General features: G+C 35.4%; 1 protein-coding gene across 2 annotated transcripts in view; it reads right to left on the bottom strand.

Moving 5' to 3' along the window:
• Positions 1–25641, bottom strand: part of C2BH2orf88 (chromosome 2B C2orf88 homolog) — a 328152-nt gene that overhangs the window by 299203 nt on the left and 3308 nt on the right. Inside the window, exon 2 of one of the 2 annotated variants that reach the window (XM_063791380.1) lies at positions 10613–10665. The exons of the other annotated variant lie outside the window; for it this stretch is intronic. Coding sequence (XP_063647450.1) covers positions 10613–10665 — 53 coding nt within the window. The remainder of the gene's footprint in view (positions 1–10612; positions 10666–25641) is intronic. 2 annotated transcript variants of the gene reach the window in all.

Below are 25641 nucleotides of genomic sequence, written 5' to 3'. Positions count from 1 at the left end.
TAAGGTACTAGAAGAGGAAAGACAAACTAAGCCTAAAGTTAGCAGAAGGAAGGAAATGATAAAGATTAGAGCAGAAGTAAATGAAATGGAGGCTAGAAAGACAATGGAAAAGATCATCAAAACTAAGAACTTTTTTTTGACAAAATAAGCAAAATTGGCAAACCTCTAGCTAGACTCAGAAAAAAGAAAAACTCAGATAAAATCAGAAATTAAAGATGAGAAATTACAGCTGATGCCACAGAAACACAAAGGATTCTAAGAGAATACTATGAACAATTGTATGCCAATAAGTTGGATAACCCAGAGGTAATGGGTAAATTCCCAGAGAATAACTGTAATGTATTAAAGTTTTAGGTTTTATATATATATGATAATATTTGCTTAATATAATGAAAATTTTAAATTAAAACTATCTACAATTCTACTACTCAGAGAAAATCACTATTGTTCAACAAATATTTATTGAGTGCCTACTACATGCCCTGCTCTGTTGAGGTTTCTGGGGATTCAGCAATAACTAAAAAAAATTATCATCATGAAGTTTAGTTTCTAGTGAGTAGAGACAAACCATTAAACGTACAGTAGGTGTGTGCTAAAAATAAAATAACGTAGATTATATAGAATGATGCATTTTTTTACAGAATGATAGATTTTATAGCATTTATAGATTTTTCTGATAAGATGATATTCAAGCAGAAACTTCAAGTAAGTGAGTCAACAAATACTGCAGGTATCCTGAGGAAGAGCATTCCAGAAGGAATAGCAACTGGAAAAGAAAAGAGCATGCTTGACACCTTGAAGGAACAGCCAAGGAGCCAGTGTGGCTAGAGAAATGAAACATGGGATCGAAGGTAGAGGATTAAAATCAGAGAGAAAATAAAAGTTGGGGAGTGGGACCCATATATATGTAAGACTTTGTAGGCCATGGCAAGGACTATGGATTTCACTGTGACAAAGTCACTGGAAGGTCTACACAGAGAAATGACTTAAAATGATTTCTGTAGTTCAAGGATTGGTCTGGCTGCTGTGTGAAGAATGGACTAGAAGGAAGCAAAAGTGGAATTAAGGGGTCAATTAGGAAGCTATTTTAATAACCTAGGTGAGAGATGAGGGCAACTCTTAAGACTTTTATGTAATTCCCTCCAGTCTTTTTGCCAGTGCATTTGAGCATGTGTATAATTAACATAATTGGGATTTTAAAATATGTACAGCTTAGTACCCTGCTATCTTCACATGAAATTGAAATTTCTCATGTAATTTAAAATTCTCATAAGAGGTAGCAATTATGTATCAGGCAAATACTTTTCTTGGTTTTTGTTATGCTTGTAAATTTATTTAAGTGTTACATGATACATAGAAACTTTAAACCAAAAAGTTAGACATATTATAACAACTGAAATGTTCAAAAATAAGGGAATATTTAAATAAATAGTTGTATATCTATATGTTGGAATACTATGCAGCTAGTTAAAATAACACAAAATTATTTTTAAAACATGGGGTAATGCTCATACAATGGAATACAAAAAGAACAAGACTGTACACACAGTCTTGTTCTTTTTGAGTGTAAATTCTAGAGAGTGTAAATTCTAGAGTGTAAACTGAGTGTAAATTCTAGAGAGAAATTCTCAAGCTTTCTTTTGTCCTAACAGGTAAATCTGAAAACTTCCTACTTTCTGGAAGAAAGAACATAACTGTTCCCAGTTATGTAAAATATGTCAAAAAGACTAGACGAAAATATCTACAAATACTATTTCCAGGGGGTGAGATTATAGCTATTTTCATTTTCTCCTTTTATATTCTGTATTCTTCCAATGTTCTACAGTGAACTGGAATTAGTGTTATAATTTAAAAATAATTTTGTATTTGTAAAAGTTAAGGAACTTGCAGAATTGAGATATAGGTTCAAATGCCTGACATGTTGCTAACCAGCTCTTTCTTAGCCTAATTTCTCTATTAAATATCAATTTCCTCCCTTCTAAAAGAAGGATAATTGTCCTCACATAATGACTTAAGATTAGAAGTAGGAGGCTACTCAGCATAGTTCCTGACATATTAAATGCTTGATAAATCTGTTTAAACGAATGTGAAAATGTGACAGTCTAAATTCATATTTTAGGTAAAATGCAAAGTCTACCATGAATACCCATTTCAAAAGGATATGAAAACTGTGCCATTCACTCTTTCACCCTGTTCACTCTTGTCTGCAATCCAATTCAAATTAGAGGAAAATGTACCATTCTAAAATTAATGTAAAAGGCAAACCAAATTGCTACCTTCCGGCCTTGGGGTATCTTCTTGCCTAAAGACTTCCCTAACATGGAAAGAAAATTTCAAATTGCACTGTAAAAATTATCTTCCTAAAACTGAGTGTAAACTCTAGAGAGAAATTCCCAAGCTTTCTTTTGCCCAAATAGGAAAATATGAAAGCTTCGTACTGCTAATGAGAGCTTGGAAATTCATATGCAGCACTGCCTCAAACAGGTAACTAAAAACTGACTATAGATTGGGGAGGAAGCATTTTTTAACATACTAAATAAAATTTCAATACTGGTAATGAATTCAAGGTAATCTATAGACTGCAGACCTTGAAGACAAAAGGATAAAATGTCCTTTCACTATAAGAATCGAAAACTACCTTATGTGCTACAGACTTTTCCCGTGACTATGAGATTCAGACTTCAATGTGTGTGGCAGGTAGGGAAATTATGAATATCAAGCTTGTCCCAACTACACACTTCTTGTTGCATCCTTTATTCAGTCAGCTGTTGAATATGAGGTAAACTTCCTCATTTTCATATCTTTCCAATAAAATAATAAAGCTCAAAATATTTCTCTAAGTAGCTTCATACAAATGGAAACATAGGACATTGTATGTTTGCAACTAAAGCGTCATCTTCTTAGGAAATACAAGTGTAGCTGTCTCTATGTTCAAAAGACTAAAAAATCCAAATATTTTAGAAAAAATAAATTATGAAATAATTGTATTACACATGTCTTACCTTTATCAAAGACTTTAACAAGTTTTCTTTTAGGTAAAAACTTGAGTAATAAATTTATTTGTAAATCTTACTTATTGAATACAGAATTTTAGAATCAAAGGGCCTATTTAACCCTATGTTTCTCTGTTGGATAGAAAAGTGAAGAGATACATAAATATACATTCTATTAGTGGTAATAAATGAAAGTAACTATATAGAACTTTGACATATATAATCTTGTTTCATTCCGAATATTCTTGTCAGATGATAACTGGTATTTTTGCCTTCATTTCTTAAGTGAGAAACTAAAGTTCAAAGGAGATCAATGACTTTCTTGAGGTCACTAAGTGCCAAGGGCAGAGTTTGAACATAGTTCTTTCACTCTAGAGCCAGTATTTTTTGTAATACATAAAATTATCTCTTTTGTGCCATATTTTCTCTCAAGATAGGCTGGGTAAACATAAGGATTAAAGACTGATGTTCATTAACATCAATAACTGCACAAAAATTTGGAAAACAATTGCTTTTCAAATATCTTACCACAAAAGTGACTTTAAAAAACAGATTTTTGTCCTCAAAACAATAATGATGATGATTTCCTAGAAAATTGTTTTTGCATTTCACATTAAGGAATCCAGTAACGTACCCTTTTCCCATTCTGTGTTAACAGCTTAAATATATTTAGAGATAAACAAGAAACATATAATTTGCCTGTATGACAAAGTATAATTGGCACCATAATTCTGTAAGAACCTGTGTATAATGCTGGCATGGTGGGAAAACAACTAAACCAAGAGTAAAGGGATTTTACAAGGGCCTAACCTTGGGTTGGTCACTTAAGCACTTTGTGTTTCATCTGCAAAACAGAGTATTGACCTACAGTATTGCTGCGAGGATTACATAAAAATGTATATGATGGCAATTTCTAAGGCATCAAGCACTACATAAATATAAGGCAATGTAATTATTGATTTGCTCATTCTATTTCTTGATGTAGATACTAACTACTACTCATCATATGTAACTAAACTTATTTCAAGCTCTACAAATGTTATTAAAAGTTGTCCATAAATCAAAGAAAGTAAATTTTGAATAATCTTTTAAACAATCCCTCTCATTTAAAACTTGCAAATTCAAATTTTTACATACAAAAATGACTATAAAATGCTAAGTTTACTTTCTACAAGTTATACACATAATCAGCAGTAACATGGATGCAGTTGGAGGCCATCATCCTAAATGAATTAGGGCAGGAATAGAAAACCACATACCACATGTTCTCACTTATAAGTGGGAGCTAAACATTGAGCACACATGGACATAAATTTGGGAACAGTAGACACTGTGGACTACTAGATCAGGGGAAGTAGTGGGGGAACATGGGTTGGAAAACTACTTATTGGGTACTATATTGCCTACCTGGGTGATGTTATCCATACCCTAAACCTCAGCATCATATAATAGTGCCATGTAACAAACATGCACATATACCCCCTGTATCTAAAATAAAAGTCAAAATTTAAATAAAGTACATCTTTACAGGCAATGTATCATCCCATTTTTCCAAAATGGAATGCTCTAGCAGTTTGAATTCACTTAATGTTTACATATGAATGGCATTCAAATATTTACTGAATCTAATGGTGATAACAATGTTCATTATTGATTCTACAAAAACTAAATATAATAAATAAGGTATACTTAAACTACAATGAAAAAAATTTAATCCTCAAGACCTTGCCTTGTTCTAAGAATCATCATTATGAATATAAATTACTGTGCAGTATTTTAAAAATAATTGTTATCTAAGCTTAGTGGTTAGAAATTTAATTTACAGATTAGGTTTAATGTAAGTTAAATACATGGCGATCATTATTTTTCATATTATTTATATTATTTTGGTTTTTCAACCAGTAATTTGCTACTATAATTAAAATTAACCTAATAACATATTCGGCATTTAAAGTTTTCATACCTCTCAAGAAAAATTGTTCAGAAAAATGTGTAGTTATATAAGGTATATAGCTATCTTGCCCATCTTTTACTCTCTGATTTTCCATTTATAAATAATTTCTCGATGGCTTTCAATTCAAATTTTTCCTATAGGGAAGATACTTAAAAAAACTATTTTAAGATATCCTCTAATATCTATCCTGTTAATCCAAATTATTTCCTTCGTTCTACATCTCCCACTGGCAAGTCAGTTTTTTTTTTCCTCTATAGTTTATCTCATCATCTCTTTAAGAGATTATTAATAAAGACTTACTTTATTTAATGCACTTTAACAGTGAAAGGGGAGGAAAATATACGCCACCAAGCTGTACAGTGAAACCGATAACCTTCCTTATTTCTACTCTTTCCTATTGGCTAAATTCAAGCAGAAAAAAAAATGAATCATGAAAAAAAAAGAGCACCTATCTGAAAAGCGAAGTATACAGTTTTTACTTATAGTTCTAAATATGGCTTGACTAGAAAGGAATAATTTCTGAGACCTAATATAGATGGTATTTATATCCTATACATGTTTACTTTAACAGCAAATTAGCACTCATGTAATACTTTTAATACTGATACTACATACCAGTTGACATACTGAATCTAAAGCTTTAAGGAAAAAATAAGAAAGGAAAAGCTCTCTGAGAAATTTCTAATTATGCAGCTTAGAAAACATTCCAAAATGATGCATTTAAAACGTCTTTTAAATTAAAAAAGCAGAAATTACTAAGAAGTTCATGGAGGTTTTCTGAATTCATTTGTAATTATGCCAAACTTCTTAATTCTCATATTAATCCTCTGAAAATGCAAAAATAAACATTTCTAAGTTTAAGAAACTATAACATTGGAAACAAAAAAACAAAGAAGAGACTATGCCTAGCAATAATTCTCAGGAGGAAAAAAAACAGATAGGATAATTAAGAACAAGATTTAGAATCTCATCAGATAGCTACATACCTTGTGGAGAATACTAAATAAAGATACATAAAATTTTAATAGATGAAGATGAATATAATCTCCTAGGCTTCACAGAAACATAAAGATGAAAATTTTGCCCTATGAGATATTAAAATTTATTACATAGCAATAATTATAAAAAGTATGGTTCTAATATAATAGACTCATCAATGTTAATAATAAAAATAAATAACAGTAATAACTCTCATTTACTGAGCATATACCCTAGGCTAATCATTGTGCTAAATGTTGATATATGTGTATTATTCATATTTACATTTTAATGACTCATACATAGTATTTATAATAAATTATGAGTTTATTATGTCCATTTGACAGATGAGGAAAGAAAAATGCAAACATACAGTAACTTAGTCAAGGGAATATAGCTAACAGCAGATATACCTGAGTGTACATAATAATTTAGCATAAGATAAAGGTAGCATTTCAAGTAAATGTGAATTATTTATTAAGTTTGAGGGACAACTGGCTAACATTTTTGGGGAAAAAAGGTAAATACCCATGTTACTTCTTAAACCAAATGAATTTCCATATGAATTTTAAAGATTTATATCAAAATGCAGCTGGGCATGGTGACTCACACATGTAATCCCAGCACTTTGGGAGGCAGAGATGGGCAGATCACTTGAGGCCAGGAGTTTGAGACCAGCCTGGGCAACATGATGAAACCCCGTCTTTACTAAAACTACAAAAATTAGCCAGGTGTGGTGGCATTTGCCTGTAGTCCCAGCTACTCAGGAGGCTGAGGCAGGAGAATAGCTTGAACCCAGAGGCAGAGGTTGCAGTGAGCCAAGATCGCGCCACTGCATTCCAGCCTGGGCAAGTGAGTGAGACTCTGTCTCAGAAAAAAAAAAAAGAAAGAAGAACAAAAAAACATAAATATCTACTTACGTAATTTTAAATTGTGATTATTCTCTTTAGGAAGGACACCAAGAGCAAAAATCATTAAAAAAAAAAAAACTCTCTAATATATTTGATGACACAAAAACCCCAAAACATCTACATGGCAAAATATACCACCATCAAGTTAAATGCACATAATAAATTAGTAATTTTTTTTTTTCAGAATATAGTGTAGAGTCCTAATAAGAGAAAAGGTGTCAGGCTGACAGGAGCAGGGGAAAGCAAAAAGAGAAAGCAGATAAGCTGTAAGTCTGCCTTTCCTCTGGTCCAGGACACAGCCCTCCCGTGCAAATAACTCACAATCGTCTTGCAGCTGACTTATCACCAGACCATTGGCTGATAGAAAAATGCAAGTTAGCTCACTGCAACCTTGGTGTTATCAGTAGCGTACGTAGCCTTCTCCAGCACAAAGCACAAGTATCATCCCATAAAATCCCCAGCAAGCCTTTGTCTCCTTGCAGTCAGCTCCTGTCTTGCCCATTTGCCCATTGCCCTTGCAACGCATTTTCATACTTTCTCTAATAAACCTGCCTTTCTTTACCTGGAACTGTCTTGGTAAATTCTTTTTACTGCCCACATGACATTGGCCCCAGAGAGTCGACACCCACAACATATGGGACAAAGTTTTACTCCCCAGTATAGTAGTTCTAACAAATAATAAAATACTGACACTCTAAACAGAAAAAAAAAAGAAACTGGTAAAGACAGAGCACAGCATTCACAAGAAAAATAGAATTACTAATTAACATACTAAAATATTTTCATATTCATGAGTAATCAAAGAAATGCATATTAAAATAATACTGAGATATTTTATTTGGATATTTTATTTGCTTGCTGAGCAAAGATAGCTTGTGTTGGCAAAGGTGCAAGAAAATCTCCACTGACCGTTAAGAACTATCATTTTGGGGGGGAATACATGTGGTAATATGCAAAACATCTTCTTGAAAAAGTCACATTCCTTTTTTTTTTAACCTTTAGGCTCTGTTGGACTTGAAAAAAAGTCGCATTATTTGTTCTAAAAATTTCACATTTGTGAATTTATCCCAAAGAAACAAACAAATGGGCATATATTTTTGAAAAATGCATTTCATTATAAACAATTGTTTATAATTAAAAATATTGGAAACAAACTAAATTGCAACAATTCAATACTGTTTTAAGTTGTTAGCAAATTCATATAATGAAATAATATACTGCAAGCAAGATAGTGATTCTAGTCTATATTAATGACATGAAAATATATAACTATATTTACTGTTCATATTTATTGACAAACCAGAAAAGCAATATGCAGACCAGCATGTTTAATACTATTATAATTTCCATGAATACTATATATGTGCACAGAAACAAAATTTTTTTAAAGGATAGAAATTGTATCTAGGTAGGGATTTAGATTTGTTTTCCTTTAAAATTTTCTACCATTTCTAAAATAAATAGCAACATTTTTGCAAGTCATGAATTAATCTAAAAACTAAATAGTAGGTAAAAAGTAGAGAAAGAAATATAGATAATACTTTTACAATAACAGAATATAAAAGAAAGGAAAGAGGGTAATAGTCAAAGGGGTAATCTATGAGGGAAAAAAACAAAAGGCAGACAGTAGTCTCATAGACAACAGAGATGAAAAAGGGCAACAGCCAAATGAAGGAAAAAACACACATTTATGTATGCACATTCATACACTGTTTGGGCCATAGGAAAAAAAATCAAAATTATTACAGAAACAAGTTTGAATCCATTGACAAAGATCCTCAAGGAGACCATGTAGCAAGAAAGAGTGGAGGCTGAACAACCATTTATTACCCCATTTCTGACAAGATGGTTACCAATTTTCTCAATGAAAATAATAACAGAGTGGCTTAGGAAACATTAGAGTTAATATTTTCCAAGGAATCTATATGAAGGAGAGGAGATCACATAAAGGTAATACAAAACAGAATTACTAAGCTAGCTGATTCATATGAAAATACTTTGCAAACTGCTAAGAGTCACAGCAGTGACATTATCACTAAGCTATAAAAACTGTGTTACTGAGGTCAGCCCAGAACAATAACTAGCTTATAAAACATAAAGAAGAGGGTGCTCAATTTGTTTAGGGAAATCAAGAAAGAATTCTCAATAAGTAATATTAATTCTGAGTCTTGTAAGATAAATAGAAGTTTGCTGGGTAGCTCTAGAACTGACATGGTGTAGAGGAGGGATTAGGTAGGTGGAAATTGGAGATGTATATTCTAAAGCAAGGAATGTATACAGAAGCAGGAAAGAACAAGGTTTATTTTAGATAAGTTCAAGCAACTTAACATGTCAAAGTTCATGTAGAAGATAAAAAAGTATTTGGAATTGAGGCTGAAAATGTATATGGAGGTCAGACTATAAAGTGTTTGATATATCATACTAAGAAGTTTGACTATAACAAGGAACACAAGAGAGTGATTTGATTAGATTTGCATTTGAGAAAGGTTCTTTCGTTGCAATATGGGATATAGACAAGACCTGGGTAGTACTAGAAGGGACTAGTTCGAGGACTTTTAAAATGACTGAGGCCAGAAGTGATTAGAGCTTGAATGAGGGCAGTGGCAGTATAGGTTGAGAAGAGGAAAGAGACTCAAAAACTTTCAAGTAGAACTGACAAGATAATCAGGGAGATGTTAAAATGGTTCCCATGTTCCCAACTTGAGAGCTTGGGTGGACTCTATAATGGTGATTATGTGTATATAGGTGCATGTGAACTAAAAGCATATATACACATGCCAAAAGAAGATATGAGTAGAGAGGCATGCGGGCACACTGGAAAATGAAAAAGGCAATATGCAAAATGCAGTACAAATAATGTGTGGATGAGAGAAAAGATGAAAGTAGGTGGGAAATTATGTTTGTGGGGATGCTTTAAAAAAAAATAGAAGCCTTTATTTTCATTTCAAATCACCAATAAGCTGTACTTAAAATTCAGGCAATGCCTAGCTCTCTAAATGAGTTTATACAAAGGGCTTAGAACGGTGTCTAGTAAATAGTAAGTTTTCAATGGATGTTAGCTATTATATTACTACCCTGAATCATCCAAAAGCTGCTTTAGTTCCTATTCTCTCACTTTTTTTTTTTTTTTTTTTTTTTTTTTTTTTTGGAGACAGGGTCTTGTTCTGCAGCCTAGGCTGGCATGATCACAGTTCTCTGCAGCCTCAACCTCCCAGGGCTCAAGCCAAGTGATCTTCCACCTCAGCCTTCTGAGTACATGTGTGCTACCATGGGAGGCTAATTTTTATATTTTTTGTAGAGATGGGGTTTTCACAATGTTGCTCTGGCTGGTCTTAAACTCCTAGGCTCAAGCGATCCACCGTCTCAGCCTCCCAAAGTGCTGGGACTACAAGTGTGAACCACTGAGGCCAGCCCTACTCTCACTTTTCTATTTCATTCAATTATAAGTTCTAGAGAGGATTTAGTAAAATGTCTGGGGTACATATAACTTCTAAATTATTCAGCACTGTTACCCATTCAGAACATTTTGCTGAAATAAAGATTATTTGTTTATTCAAAACAAAGAGAAGTTGGAATATAAGCTTTCATTACTTTAATTAATTTGCCCCAAGAAATATATAAAACTTAACCAACCTAAGTAGATATTACACTGATAGTTTTTCAGATCTACCTTAGAAAGATATTTTATGCCATTGAAAGCTGATGCAAACTATTTCCAAAATAGATTTGTAAGAGAAGGATCTAAGAAGAAAGGATAGAGAAATTCAGTAAATTACCAGATTTGCTTAAGATGGGTCTCCAAAATGTTCTTATTATTGTCTTTGAAGAACTGTAAAAAATCAGACCAAAAATATTCATATTCTAAAGCAAACTTCACAGAATACATAATATTTTAACTATGTAGTTAAAAAGGGGCTTTCATTAGCTTAATAGAAAGTTAACTGTAATTTACAGTATCAAATTATTGTCAATATCTAATAATTAAGATGGTACCTAATTCTAAAACACTGTCATGATGAATAGCTTACCAAAAATTATATATAACAAGGTTTGTTATACTTAGGTGCACAGAGACAGACTCTGTGTTTTAAAAATGATTTGCTTTTTAATTGTAAAATTCCCTTAAGAAATAGATAAAAAGAGATAAGAAATACGAAGTAATATTTGTTGAGTATCTGCTATATCCTAAGCTTTGCACTAGTTGCTTTACATTTTCTCTCAGTCTTCACAAACTCTTCAAAGTAAACATTATCCCCATGCAACACAGAGGAAGTACATTCATTGAAAAGTTAACAGTCTACAGTAACACAGCTAGTAATGAATAGAGCTGGAATTCAGTTCTGAAGCTATCCTACCTCAAAGTCCACAGTCTTACATCATATTGCATTATTGATTCTGAAATTCAGGACATATATGCCTTATATTTGAATAAAAGTTAAAATTAAAAAATATATATTAAATATATTTCACTGACATATCATGTGCTTCTTTTGAACTACCATCTTCACTTATAGTTTCTGTTTCTTTATCCTTTGGGGAAAGAAAAATGTAATATGAGGACCCATCTTACATGCATATGAAAGTAGGTAATATTCTCCAAACAGCAAAAATATATCCCTATATTGCCTAAAATTCAATTAATTAGAGACTGAATCTTAAGATCCAAATATTCCAGTCATTCATATTATGTTTTCTCCCTTTATGATAGAATGCATCTTTATATCATTTGCATTGATATAATCCACTTCTATCTGATTCCTTTTCCTTTAACGTTTAGCCAAGATCAACCAAATTCAGAAAAAGGGAGGTATATTTGGTAGTTGGGAAAGAACAAACAAGAGATAATCTGGAAACATTTAGGCCCATATGGAACGCAGGAAAAAGTACAGAGACAGGAATAAGTACAAGGAACCTAGAGAGCCATGACACAAAGAAAGATAACAAAATGTACATTTTCCCCTAGGCAAATATAAGAATATTTGCTGTTATGAAAACCAAGATAAAATTAAATTTAAAGCATCTTTTTGTCCACGTATGACATAAACTCAACATTCTTGTTAAGTTCCATCTTTGTCATCCTCCAAAGCCACTAACACATTTTACTGGCAAGTATCAGAACTAGAAAACTGAAAAAATATATATGCTTTAAAATTTTACTATGATTGAATTTAAGTTTAGAAATAATATATTTGTATATCTCAAGAAAGTCAAATTCTTCTTCAAGTTCTTCTAAAGAAACTTCTATTAATATACTGAAAGAACACAATGAATGTGAGATGACTAAAACATACATAAATGAAATTTTAGCAGTATGTATTTTTTTTTTTTTTGAGACAGGGTCTCACTTTGTTGCCCAGGCTGGTGTTCAGTGGCACGATCTTGGCTCACTGCAACCTCCGTCTCCTGAGTTCCTGATTCTTATGCCTCAGCCCCTGGAGTAGCTGGGACTATAGGCATGTACCACCGTGACTGGGTAATAGCACTATGATTTTCTAAACTGATCTCCCACCTCTCTTCTTATTCATTCTGATTCATCTTAAGCATGCTTTTAAACTAATATTCCTTATATATAGTTCTGATTGTGTTACCTTCCTATTCAAAAACATTTAGTTGCTCTTTCCAATGTTGAAAACCTTTAGCCTGATATTCAAGTCCCCTCAATATTTGGTCCCAAATAAAACATTAATCCTATTTCCCATGATGCTTCTCCTTTGGAGAGCAAGGGGAGTAAGACCAGTATTGGTACATTAACACCTGCAGAGTTAGAACTGGAGAAAAAGAGAGCTAAATAAAGTATTTTATTCAAAAATACAAATATTAATAGATTGCCTTCTGGGTTAGGCTCCAGTAGTACTAGAAGAGACTAGTTCGATTATCGCTAGGCAATAAAGAGAAGTGAAGCAATATAAGAAAAGTCACAATACTTACTGACTTTAATATAAGCACTGAATGAATGGTCAACACAAGTGCTAGGGTATAGGAGTTCAGTGTTAAAAATAAAAATAGGAGATTTTGGCCAGCTGGAGTATCCAGGCATTAGGATTACATACTAGTGCAGAACCTTATAAAATGCAAGTAGAGGAGAAAACGGTGGAAGTTTCGTGGTGATCTTCCTTTTCACTCCCTTTCTTCTTCTCTAATCAGACTGTTTTCTTCCACTTTCTCTTTCCTTTGCGCTTTCATTTTAATATTTTCTTTTATGTTAATGGTTGTGATCTAATTTTATTTCTTCATTAATTGTAACCAATTGCATGTCCTTTTTGTAAATAGTGTTCAAGTCACTTTTTTGTTTTTTTTTCTTTCATTAGTGTTGTTCTTTCAATTGTCTAGAATTCAGTACTGAGAAGTTTTAAATATTTAATATTAATGTTTAATACTCAATATTTTATATTTGATTCTAAATTTTCTAAATTTTAATTGGTACTTTTTGGTTAAGGTTTTTAAGTATGGCCTTTACATTTTAAATATATAAATCACAAAAACAAATCTTTCCTGATATTTGAAATAAGATATTATGAGAGGCATTTTAAGAAAAGACATCAAAAACTTTCACATTAAGAAAATGAGACTATTTCAAGCATAAGAAATATTGTTTATATAACATAATGATATGTATTTTTTCTATATATTAACATTTAATACTATATAATATAATAATGTAGTAACAAATAACAACACTATATAATAATATTTAAGAGGAAAACTAAAAGTAGAAAGAAACTTATGTAAATAAAATTTAATTGTCTGATATGGTCATGAGAAGAGAGAGACCAGATGAGGTGATCCGAGAAGAAAAAAGTCTAAAATTGATTAGGTAGTTTCAAGCATTATTGAAACTCAGTGAGTTCAGTGAGCTTTAGTTCTTGTTTCTAACTCAATAATAAACAAGATTTTATTTGAGGATGCCCAAAAGATGTGGATGCAAATTCTACCTGTGGAAGAAATAGGTAAGATAGAAAAACAACTTCAGATATCCATTCTAAGAGAAAGGGGCATTTGATCAGGGAGATTAAACTGAATATTACTTCATAAATGTGTTATAATATAAAGAAAATTATTTTAATCTACCCTTAAGCTGCAAAGTTCATTTATCTTTCAAAGATTCTGTATATAAGTATCTGATAGTAGAAGTATTCATTTTGCTCTTCTAAGACATGAATATCACACTAATTTTTATTTTTAAAAGCAGCATCTAAAGAGATTCTTGGTCTATTACCTAATGTACAAAGGATATATATTTGGCAAACACATTTTCTGAGATAATTGTTTTTATTGAACCCAGACCCTTCCACCAGTGCCCATCTGTATAGTGCGGCCTTTCCTAATGGTACTATAATTTATGCAGATAGATGCAAATTGAGTCACCCGTAATGCCAATGATGTCTGGAAATTTATATATACAGTCATCTCTTGATATGCCCAGGGGATTAGTTCCAGGACCAATCCACATAGTGGATGCCAAAACCCACAGATGCTAAAGTCCCTTATAATAAAATGGCAGAGTATTTTCATATAACATATGTACATACTCCCATATTGTTATTTTTTTATTGCCTTTTTTTCCCCAAATGTTTTGATTTGCAGTCAGTTGAACTTACGAATGCAGAACCCATGGTTAGAGAGGGCCAGCTGTACAGATAAAAGCAAGCACAAAGGTGGCTGGCACGATGGCCAAACAGGAACAGCTCTGGTCTGCAGCTCCCAGCGAGATCAACACAGAAGGCAAGTGATTTCTGCATTTACAACTGAGGTACCCGGCTTATTTCATTGGGACTGGTTAGAAAGCAGGTGCAGCCCATGGAGGGCAAGCTGAAGCAGAATAGGGCATCGCCTCACCCGGGAAGTGCAAGGGGTCAGGGGACTCCCTCCCCTAGCCAAGGGAAGCCTTGAGGGACTGTGCCATGAGGAATGGTGCACTCTGGCCCAGATACTATGCTTTTCCCATGGTCTTCACAAACTGCAGACCAGAAGATTCCTTCAGGTGCCTACGCCACCAGGGCCCTGGGTTTCAAGCACAAAACTGGGCAGCTGTTTGGGCAGACACTGAGCTAGCTGCAGGAGTTTTCTTTCATACCCCAGTGGTGTCTGGAACACCAATGAGACAGAACTGTTCACTCCTCTGGAAAGGGGGCTGAAGCCAGTGAGCTAACTGATCTAGCTCAGTAGAGCCCAGCAAGCTAAGATCCACTGGCTTGAAATTCTCACTGCCAGCACAGCAGTCTGAAGTCGACCTGGGACACCTGAACTCAGTAGGGGGAGGGGCGACGGCCATTACTGAGGCTTGAGTAGGCGATTTTCCCCTCACAGTGTAAACAAAGCCACCAGGAAGTTGGAACTGGGCAGAGCCTACCGCAGCTAGGCAAAGCTGCTGTAGGCAGACTGCCTCTCTAGATTCCTCCTCTCTGGGCAGGGCATCTCTGAAAGAAAGGCAGCAGCCTCTGTCAGGGGCTTAGAGATAAAACTCCCATCTCCCTGGGACAGAGCACCTGGGGGAAGGGGTGACTCTGGGTGCAGCTTCAGCAGACTTAAACATTCCTGCCTACCAACTCTGAAGAGAGCAGCAGATCTCCCAGCACAGCACTCAAGCTCTGCTAATGGGCAGACTGCCTCCTCAAGTGGGTCTCTGACCCCTGTGCCTCCTGACTAGGAGACACCTCCCAGCAGGGGTTGATAGACACCTCATACAGGAGAGCTCTGGCTGTCAACTGGCAGGTGCCCATCTGGCACGAAGCTTCCAGAGGAAGGAACAGGCAGCAATTTTTGCTGCTCTGCAGCCTCTGCTGGTGATACCCATGCAAACAGGGTCTGGAATGGACCACCAGCAAATACCAGCAGACCTGCATCAGAGGGGCCTGTTAGAAGGAAAACTAACAAACATAGAGGAATAGCATCAATATCAACAAAAAGGATGTCTACACAGAAACCGCACCCGAAAGTCACCAACATCAAAGACCAAAGGTAGATAAATCCACGAAGATGAGAAAAACCCAGTGCAAAAAGGCTGAAAATTCCAAAAACCAAAACGCCTCTTCTCCTCCAAAGGATCACAACTCCTCGCCAGCAAGGGAACAAAACTGGACAGATCATGAGTTTGACGAATTGACGGAAGTAAGTTTCAGAAGGTGGGTAATAACGAACTCCTCTGAGCTAAAGGAGCATGTTCTAATGCAATGCACGGACGCTAAAAACCATGAAAAAAGGTTACAGGAATTGCTAACTAGAATAACCAGTTTAGAGAAGAACATAAATGACTTGACGGAGCTGAAAAACACGGCATGAGAACTTCGTGAAGCATACACAAGTATCAATAGCTGAATCGATCAAGCAGAAGAAAGGATATCAGAGATTGAAAATCAACTTAATGAAATAAAGTGTGAAGACAAGATTAGAGAAAAAAGAGTGAAAAGGAATGAACAAAACCTCCAAGAAATACGGGACTATGTGAAAAGACCAAATCTACATTTGATCAGTGTACCTGAAAGTGATGGGCAGAACAGAAACAAGTTGGAAAACACTCTTCAGGATATTATTCAGTAGAACTTTCCCAACCTAGCAAGACAGGCCAACATTCAAATCCAGGAAATACAGAGAATACCACAAAGATACACCTTGAGAACAGCAACCCCAAGACACATAATCATTAGATTCACCAAGGTTGAAATAATGGAAAAAATGTTAAGGGCAGCCACAGAGAGAGGTCGGGTTACCCACAAAGGGAAGCCCATCAGACTAACAGCAGATCTCTCTGCAGGAACCCTAACAAGCCAGAAGAGAGCGCGGGCCAATATTCAACATTCTTAAAGAAAAGAATTTTCGGCCGGGTTTGGTGGCTCACATCTGTAATCCCAGCACTCTGGGAGGCCGAGGTGGGCGGATCATGAGGTCAGGAGATTGAGACCATCCTGGCTAACACGGTGAAACCCCGTCTCTACTAAAAATACAAAAAATTAGCCAGGCATGGTGGCATGGGGCTGTAGTCCCAGCTACTTGGGAGGCTGAGGCAGGGGAATCGCTTGAACCCGGGAGGCAGAGGTTGCAGTGAGCCGAGATCACACCACTGCACTCCAGCATGGGCAACAGAATGAGACTGTCTCAAAAAAAAAAAAAAAAAAAAAAAGGAAAAAAAAAGAACTTTCAACCTAGAATTTCATATCTAGCCAAACTAAGCTTCATAAGTGAAGGAGAAATAAAATCCCTCACAGACAAGCAAATGCTGAGAGATTTTGTCACCACCAGGCCTGCCTTACAAGAGCTCCTGAAGGAAGCACTAAATATAGAAAGGAAAAACCGATACCAGCCACTGCAAAAACATACCAACTTGAAAGACCATCGACACTATGAAGAAACTGCATCAACTAACGGGGAAAATAACCAGCTAGCATGATAATGACAGGATCAAATTCACACATAATATTAACTTTAAATGTAAATGGGCTAAATGCCCCAATTAAAAGACACAGATTGGCAAATTGGATAGAGTCAAGACCCATCAGTGTGCTGTATTCAGGAGACACATCTCATGTGCAGAGACACATACAGGCTCAAAATAAAGGGATGGAGGAATATTTACCAAGCAAATAGAAAGCAAAAAAGGCAGGGGTTGCCATCCTAGTCTCTGATAAAACAGACTTTCAACTAACAAAGATTTTTTTAAAAAAGACAAAGAAGGGCATTATATAATGGTAAAGGGATCAATGCAACAAGAAGAACTAACTATCCTAAATATATACGCACCCAATACAGGAGCACCTAGATTCATAAAGCAAGTTCTTAGAGACTTACAAAGAGACTTAGACTCCCACACAATAATAGTGGGAGACTTTAACACCCCACTGTCAATATTAGATAGATCAACAAGACAGAAAATTAACAAGGATATTCAGGACTTGAACTCAGCTCTGGACCAAACAGACCTAATAGACATCTACAGAACTCTCTACCCAAAATCAACAGAATATACATTCTTCTCAGCACCACATTGCACTTATTCTAAAATTGACCGCATAACTAGAAAACACTCCTCAGGAAATGCAAAAGAACAGAAATAATAACAAACTGTCTCTCAGACCACAGTGCAATCAAATTAGAACTCAGAATTAAGAAACTCACTTGAAACCACACAACTACATGGAAGCTGAACAACCTGCTCCTGAATGACTACTGGGTAAATAACAAAATTAAGGCAGAAATAAATAAGTTCTTTGAAACCAATGAGAACAAAGACACAAAGTACCAGAATCTCTGGGACACAACTAAAGCAGTGTTTAGAGGGAAATTTATAGCACTAAATGCCCACAGGAGAAAGCAGCAAAGATGCAAAATTGACACCCTAACATCACAATTAAAAGAACTAGAGAAGCAAGAGCAAACAAATTCAAAAGCTAGCAGAAGACCAGAAATAACTAAGATCACAGCAGAACTGAAGGAGATAGAGACACGAAAAACCCTTTAAAAACTCAATCAATCCAAGACCTGGTTTTTTGAGAAGATTAACAAAATAGACCGCTAGCCAGACTAATAAAGAAGAAAAGAGAGAAGAATCAAATAGACACAATACAAAATGGTAAAGGGAATATCACCACTGATCCCACAGAAACACAAACTACCATCAGATAATACTATAAACAACTCTATGCAAATAAACTAGAAAATGCAGAAGAAATGGATGAATTCCTGGACACATACACCCTCCCAAGACTAAACCAGGAAGAAGTTGAATCCCTGAATAGGCCAATAATAAGTTCGGAAATTGAGGCAGTAATTAATAGCCTACCAACCAAAAAAAGCCCAGGACCAGACGGATTCACAGCCGAATTCTACCAGAGGTACAAAGAGGAGAGGGTACCATTCCTTCTGAAACTATTCCAAACAATAGAAAAAGAGGGAATCCTCCTTAAGTCACTTCATGAGGCCAGTATCATCCTGATAACAAAACCTGGCAGACACAAAAAAGAAAATTTCAGGCCAATATCACTGATGAACATCAATGCGAAAATCCTCAATAAAATACTGGCAAGCCGAATGCGTCAGCACATCAAAAAGCTTATCCAACACGATCAAGCCGGCTTCATCACTGGGATGCAAGACTGGTTCAATATATATAAATCAATAAATGTAATCCATCACATTTACAGAACCAATGACAAAAACCCATGATTTTCTCAATAGATGCAGAAAAGGCCTTTGACAAAATACAACACCCCTTCATACTAAAAACTCTCAATAAACTAGGTATTGATAGAACATATCTCAAAATAATAAGAGCTATTTATGACAACCCCACAGCCAATATCATACTGAATGGGCAAAAGCTGGAAGCATTCCCTTTGAAAAATGGCACAAGACAGGGATGCCCTCTCTCACCACACTTATTCAACATAGTATTGGAAGTTCTCCAATCAGGCAAGAGAAAGAAAGAAAGGGTATTCAACTGGGAAGACAGGAAGTCAAATTGTCCCTGTTTGCAGATGACATGATTGTATATTTAGAAAACCCCATCATCTCAGCTCAAAATCTCCTTAAGCTGACAACCAACTTCAGCAAAGTCTCAGGATACAAAATCAATGTGCAAAAATCACAAGCATTCTTAAACACCAATAACAGACAAACAGAGAGCCAAATCATGAGTGAACTCCCATTCACAATTGCTACAAAGAGAATAAAATACCTAGGAATACAACTTACAAGGGATGTGAAGGACCTCTTCAAGGAGAACTACAAACCACTGCTCAAGGAAATAAGAGAGGACACAAACAAAGGGAAGAACATTCCATGCTCATGAATAGGAAGAATCAATATCATGAAAATGGCCATACTGCCCAAAGTAATTTATAGATTCAATGCTATCCCCATCAAGCTACCATTGAGTTTCTTCACAGATTTACAAAAAACTACTTTAAATTTCAAAAAAGAGCCTGAATAGCCAAGACAATCCTAAGCAAAAAGAACAAAGCTGGAAGCATCATACTACCTGACTTCAAACTATACTACAAGGCTACAGTAACCAAAACAGCATGGTACTGGTACCAAAATAGATATATAGACCAATGGAATAGAACAGGCCTCAGAAATAATCCTGCCTATCTACAACCATTTGATCTTTGATAAACCTGACAAAAACAAGCAATGGGAAAAGGATTCCCTATTTAAAAAATTGTGTTTGGAAAACTGGCTAGCCAGATGCAGCTAAAACTGGACCCCTTCCTTATACCTTATACAAAAATTAACTCAAGATGGATTAAAGACTTAAACATAAGACCTAAAACCATAAAAACCCTAGACGAAAACCTAGGCAATACCATTAAGGACACAGGCAGGGGCAAAGACTTCATGACTAAAACACCAAAAGCAATGGCAACAAAAGCCAAAATTGACAGATTGGATCTAATTAAACTAAAGAGCTTCTGCAGGGCAAAAGAAACTATCATCAGAGTGAACAGGCAACCTACACAATGGGAGAAAATTTTTGCAATCTATCCATCTGAGAAAGGGCTAATATCCAGAATCTACAAATAAACAAATTTACAAGAAAAAAAAAACCATCAAAAAGTGGGTGAAGGATATGAACAGACACTTCTCAAAAGAAGACATTTATGTGGCCAAGAAACATGAAAAAAAGCTCATCATCACTGGTCATTAGAGAAATGCAAATGAAAAGCACAATGAGATACCATCTCACACCAGTTAGAATGGAGATCATTAAAAAGTAAAGAAACGACAGATGCTGGAGAGGATGTGGAGAAATAGGAACGCTTTTACACTGTTGGCAGGAGTGTAAATTAGTTCAATCATTGTGGAACAGTTCCTCAAGGAGCTAGAACCAGAAATACCATTTGACCCAGCAATTCCATTACTGGGTATACACCCAAAGGATTATAAATCATTCTATTATAAAGACACATGCACATGTAGGTTTATTGCGGCACTGTCAACAATAGCAAAGACTTGGAACCAACCCAAATGCCCATCAATGATAGACTGGAATAAGAAAATGTGGCACATATACACCATGGAATACTATGCAGTCATAAAAAGGATGAGTTCATGGTCTTTGCAGGGACATGGATGAAGCTGGAAACCATCACTCTCAGCAAACTAACACAGGAACACTGCGTGTTCTCACTCATAAGTGGGAGTTAAACAATGAGAACACATGGACACAGGGAGGGGAACATCACACACTGGGGCCTCTCAGCGGGTGGGAGGCTAGGGAAGGGATAGCATTAGGAGAAATACCTAAAATAGATGATGGGTTGATGGGTGCAGCAAACCACCATGACACGTGTATACCTATGTAACGAATCTGCATGTTCTGCACATGTATCCCAGAACTTAAAGTATAATAATAAAAAAAATTTTTAAAAAAAGCAAGAGCAAGTCTTATTGAGTTCATCTCCACTAATCTTTGTTCTTCCTTCTAATTTTCAGGGCCTGCATTTTTGTGTGTGTGCTCTAACTACTGCAACAGGCCTCTAACTGGACTTGAGTTTCTCTCTCACACCTTGCTGCCATAGCTTTGTTATGGCACATATGGCACAGTTCTGAATGTTTGCTATGGCACAGTTCTGAATGTTTCATACCTAGTACCTCTATCCTTTTCTTCCCTATGTCTAGAATGCCTTAACTTCTAATTAAAAAACAAAAAAGAAAACCTTCCCAGCCCTCATTGCTGAGCTCAAATGCCATTTTCTTCATGAAGCTGATCAACTTGCTGATATGACGTTTATTTATTCTGATCCCTCCTGCATTTCTATTCTTCCGACTTAACATTGGTTTATTATGGTTATTTGTGGACTTTTCTCACTTAAGACCAAAATCTTCTTGAGGACAGATTATGTTTTAATTTTGAATTGCTCTGTGTCTTCAATCTCCCAGGATGTTTATGATAGATGTTTGGTAAATACTGAGTAAATAAATAAGTTTGTAAATGGGACTAAATCATTCCTTATGAAAGAAGTAATGCTCAAAGGAGAGTACCTCAAGAAACTACTGTGGGGAGCAATATCTAGACAAAACATGACATGGATCAAAGTTAAAAGAGAAGCTAATGTTCAATAAAGTATATTAATTGTTTTCTCACTCCTAGTTTGATTGCCTGGATAGGTGAAAATGGAAAACCCTAGTGGTTATGTGACAAAGCAACAAATTAGATCTATAAAGAAGCCTCAAAAATACTGGTATCCCCAATCTCCAAGGCATCATAAGACATGACTCATACATAAATTAATACTAGAACATTTAGGCTGGGCACAGTGACTTATGCCTGTAATCCCAGCACTTTGAGAGGCTGAGGCAGGTGGATCACCTGAGGTCAGGAGTTCAAGACCAGCCTGGCCAACATGGTGAAACCCCGTCTCTACTAAAAATACGAAAATTAGCTGGGCTTGGTGGTGGGAACCTGTAATCCCAGCTACTGGGGAGGCTGAGGCAGGTGAATCGCTTGAACCCGGGAGGTGGAGGTTGCAGTGAGCCGAGATTGTACCATTGCACTCCAGCCTGGGTGACAAGAGTCAAATTCCATCTCAATAAAATAAAATAAAATAAAAATTAATGCTAGAACATTTTAATTTAAAAAATGAAATGCTACATATTTATGTAAAAAATCAAGACCATAATATTATTTGTAGAAAACGTCAGATGAATTTCCAATCCCTATACTGATCATTTTCTGGAAGACCAAAAAGGCATTTCAGTAATAAAACTCCTCAAATTAGCATAATGTAAGTGTTCTGCTTATCTATCTCTTCAAAACAAATCACCACAAAATTTAATGGTTCAGCAATTTTTATTTCATGGTTCTGGGGGTTAACGAGCTCAGCTGGGTGGTTCTCACTTGAGCTACCTCATATAGTTGTAATCAGATGGCTGCTGAGAGTGAAGTTATCCAAAGATGTCTTTACTCAATGTCTGGCACCAGAGCTGAGATGATTGTAACAACTGGGAACTAGTCAAATATCTCTTTCTCCACACACACTCTCTTTATCTGGCTAGCTTGTACTTTTTACACAATGGCAGACTCAGGGTAGACTGACTTCTCACAAGGTGATTAGCTTCCCCACAGTTACCATTTCAAGATAGCCAGGAAGGCTGCAAGGTTTCTATGATGTAGTTTTGGAAGTTGTATGGCATCAAGTCTGTTATAATCTAACGGGCAAAGTAATCATAAACTAGCTCAGATTCGAGAGTGGAGGAACAGATCCCACCTCTTCATGGGGGGTATGCCTGTGTGTACAATAAAGAAATGATGGCAGATCCAGCTACCTCATAACATTTTTGAGATATGTAAATCTGATTTTCTAAATAAAGAATGATGTCCCATGAGAAAACACAAACCTGACTTCCCAAATAGAGAGCCATAAGCAGATTCATTAATCTGATTATTTTATTTTCAGTGTATATTTGCATTAAAAATCTATCTGTATTCTATTTCAGGAATCTAGGGCTTCAGGATTATGTGCACTCTTGCTAATCCAAGTGTTATCCCTGAACCAGCAGCATCAGCATCACCAGAGAACTTGCTGGAAATGCAGAATATCAGACTCTACCCCAGACCTACTTAATCAGAGAAGCCCAGAGAGATTCATATGCACATTAAAGTTGGAGAAGTCCTATACTCATATACTAGCATAAACAGAGTATCCTCAAACTCATAACAAAGAAACCTACAAAACATGAAGTACTGTCCTTTCAATTTAGGGGCAGAGGATTGGACATTTTATTTTATTTTTTTATGGGGGAATACAGCTAAAACTGAATTGCTTCAATAAAGTCTTTGACAATTTAAAAGCTGAATGTGTGTGTGTGGCTGGGAATCTTGTTTTCATCTGGGATCAAGAATTATTACTATGTATATGGGAAAGTGTTTCTTCTACAACAGCTATTGACTAAGAAAACTAAGGAGAAAAGACCAAAAAAGAGTGCAAATAACTTCAAAATAGATAACGAATATCATACGTATTTAGTAATTTACATGTAAAAATGTAGAATTTTTTTTGCTATTGTTATTAGTGAATTACTTAAAATATATTTTTGACAGTACAGCATCACCATCTTGCAAGTTAAGATGCTGTAATTTACCAGTGTCTAAAGTAAAATTAAAGCCACTTTAAAAACAAAAATGCCTCTGTAAAGAAAGAACATGAAAACATACCACTTTTCCCCATAAATATGTTCGCTCCATTCACAATTTCTTGCCTGTTTCTTAACTCATTCATTTCTATCATCTAAATTACAAAACATAACTAAAATACCTATAAGAAAGTTCTTAAATATCAAATAAGTTCAAAATTAAAGATCATTTTAAATTACCAGTCATTACTTTGTCTTATTAAGCATCTGGGTGTAAATGTTAACTAGAAAATTCTATTTGAATATTTAAGTTCTTTATAAATTAAAAAACTATTTAATTTAAGGAACAACTAGAAACTTTAGGTTGGTTTCCAAGAGGGTGCTGCAGACCCATATAGATTAACAATACTACATAACCTCACCAAAACATTTATATTATATTGCTCTTATTTTGTTTCCTCTAGAGGGCAAGGAATGTCTTCTCTCTATATTCTCTGTTCAGTAGTACTGAGTGCTGTAATAATAAATATCACTGAATAAACTAAGAAATGTAGCTATAAGTAAAGGAGATAGAGATGAAGGAGTTTGTTATAGTGATTTTGTGTCCAACTAAAGTAGAGTGGAAGAAGTCTACCCCTCCCAGCTTTAGTTTAAAAGATTTTATGAAAAAGTGAGCTAGTTCAGAGGTATTTAAATATGTTTAATAGTAGACATAAGTAAGGGGAAAAAGGTTGTTTCAAATCCTGCTGACACTCAAAAAAAAAAAAACAGGAAGAAACAAAATAACAGAATGTTAGAAACGATTGTGTACTTGGAGATCAAGTTCAGCATCTTAATTTCAGAGATGAAGAAATGGATGTCTATAAACAGCATAGTCAGGTTGAGATCTTCTAAGCCCTGGTTTGTTTTTTGTCTGGCAGATTTTAGTAGAAGTCAGTAAGAAATACGGGCTTATAGAAATTGACTTGAGATTGACTGTTAGGGGAACTTTGATACATGAGATAGAGCAGTGGTTCTCCAAGTGTGGCTCCCTAACAAGTAGCATTAGCATCATCTGGAAACTTACTAGAAGTGAAAATTTTCAGTCCCACCCCAGACCCTCAAGATTAGGAACTGTGGGCACAGTGTCTAACAATCAGCGCTTAATAAGCTCTCCAGGTGATTCTGATTATGCTCAAAGTTGATAACCACTGGGACAGAATTTTTAAAAGCTAGAGAAAATATCTCTACATTAATTTGTAGTGTTTTAAGGAGGAATAAGAATTGTGACCAAAAATCAAGTAAGCAGAGAAAACCTCTGAGAGCAGTTGTGACAGTCCAATAGTGTGTTGCTAGTCTGAAAAAAAAAATGAACCTTGGGACCCCCAAAATAAGCAAAGGAAAAAGTCAAGCTGTGAACTATAATACATCAGACAAACCTGCCTCCCATTTTATTCCTAAATAAGATGGCTACAAAGATTTTTAAAAGCTATGTACCTCCCTCATATTTTGCCCACAAGGAAATTCCTTGTGGGCCTCAAGATCTTTACCCTAAAACAGTTCTGTTGAATTTCACCCTGGCAATGTAAACTGATAGCTTATCCTCACGGGTTTCGGACAGAAAGTCATCCTTCTGCTCACCTGAGACAAATGCCTGATTGCTTCCTTTGCCCTACTGTTTATATAAAAATTGAGACTCACTGAGCCAGATTAAATTGTGTATTCAATGAAAGGCTGATCAAGGAATCAAAAGAATGCA

Source organism: Pan troglodytes, chromosome 13, assembly GCF_028858775.2.
Source record: "Pan troglodytes isolate AG18354 chromosome 13, NHGRI_mPanTro3-v2.0_pri, whole genome shotgun sequence".
Classification (NCBI taxonomy): Eukaryota; Metazoa; Chordata; class Mammalia; order Primates; family Hominidae; genus Pan; species Pan troglodytes.
Note: the sequence above shows the minus strand (reverse complement) of the source record. Positions and strands in the feature narration are given on the sequence as shown.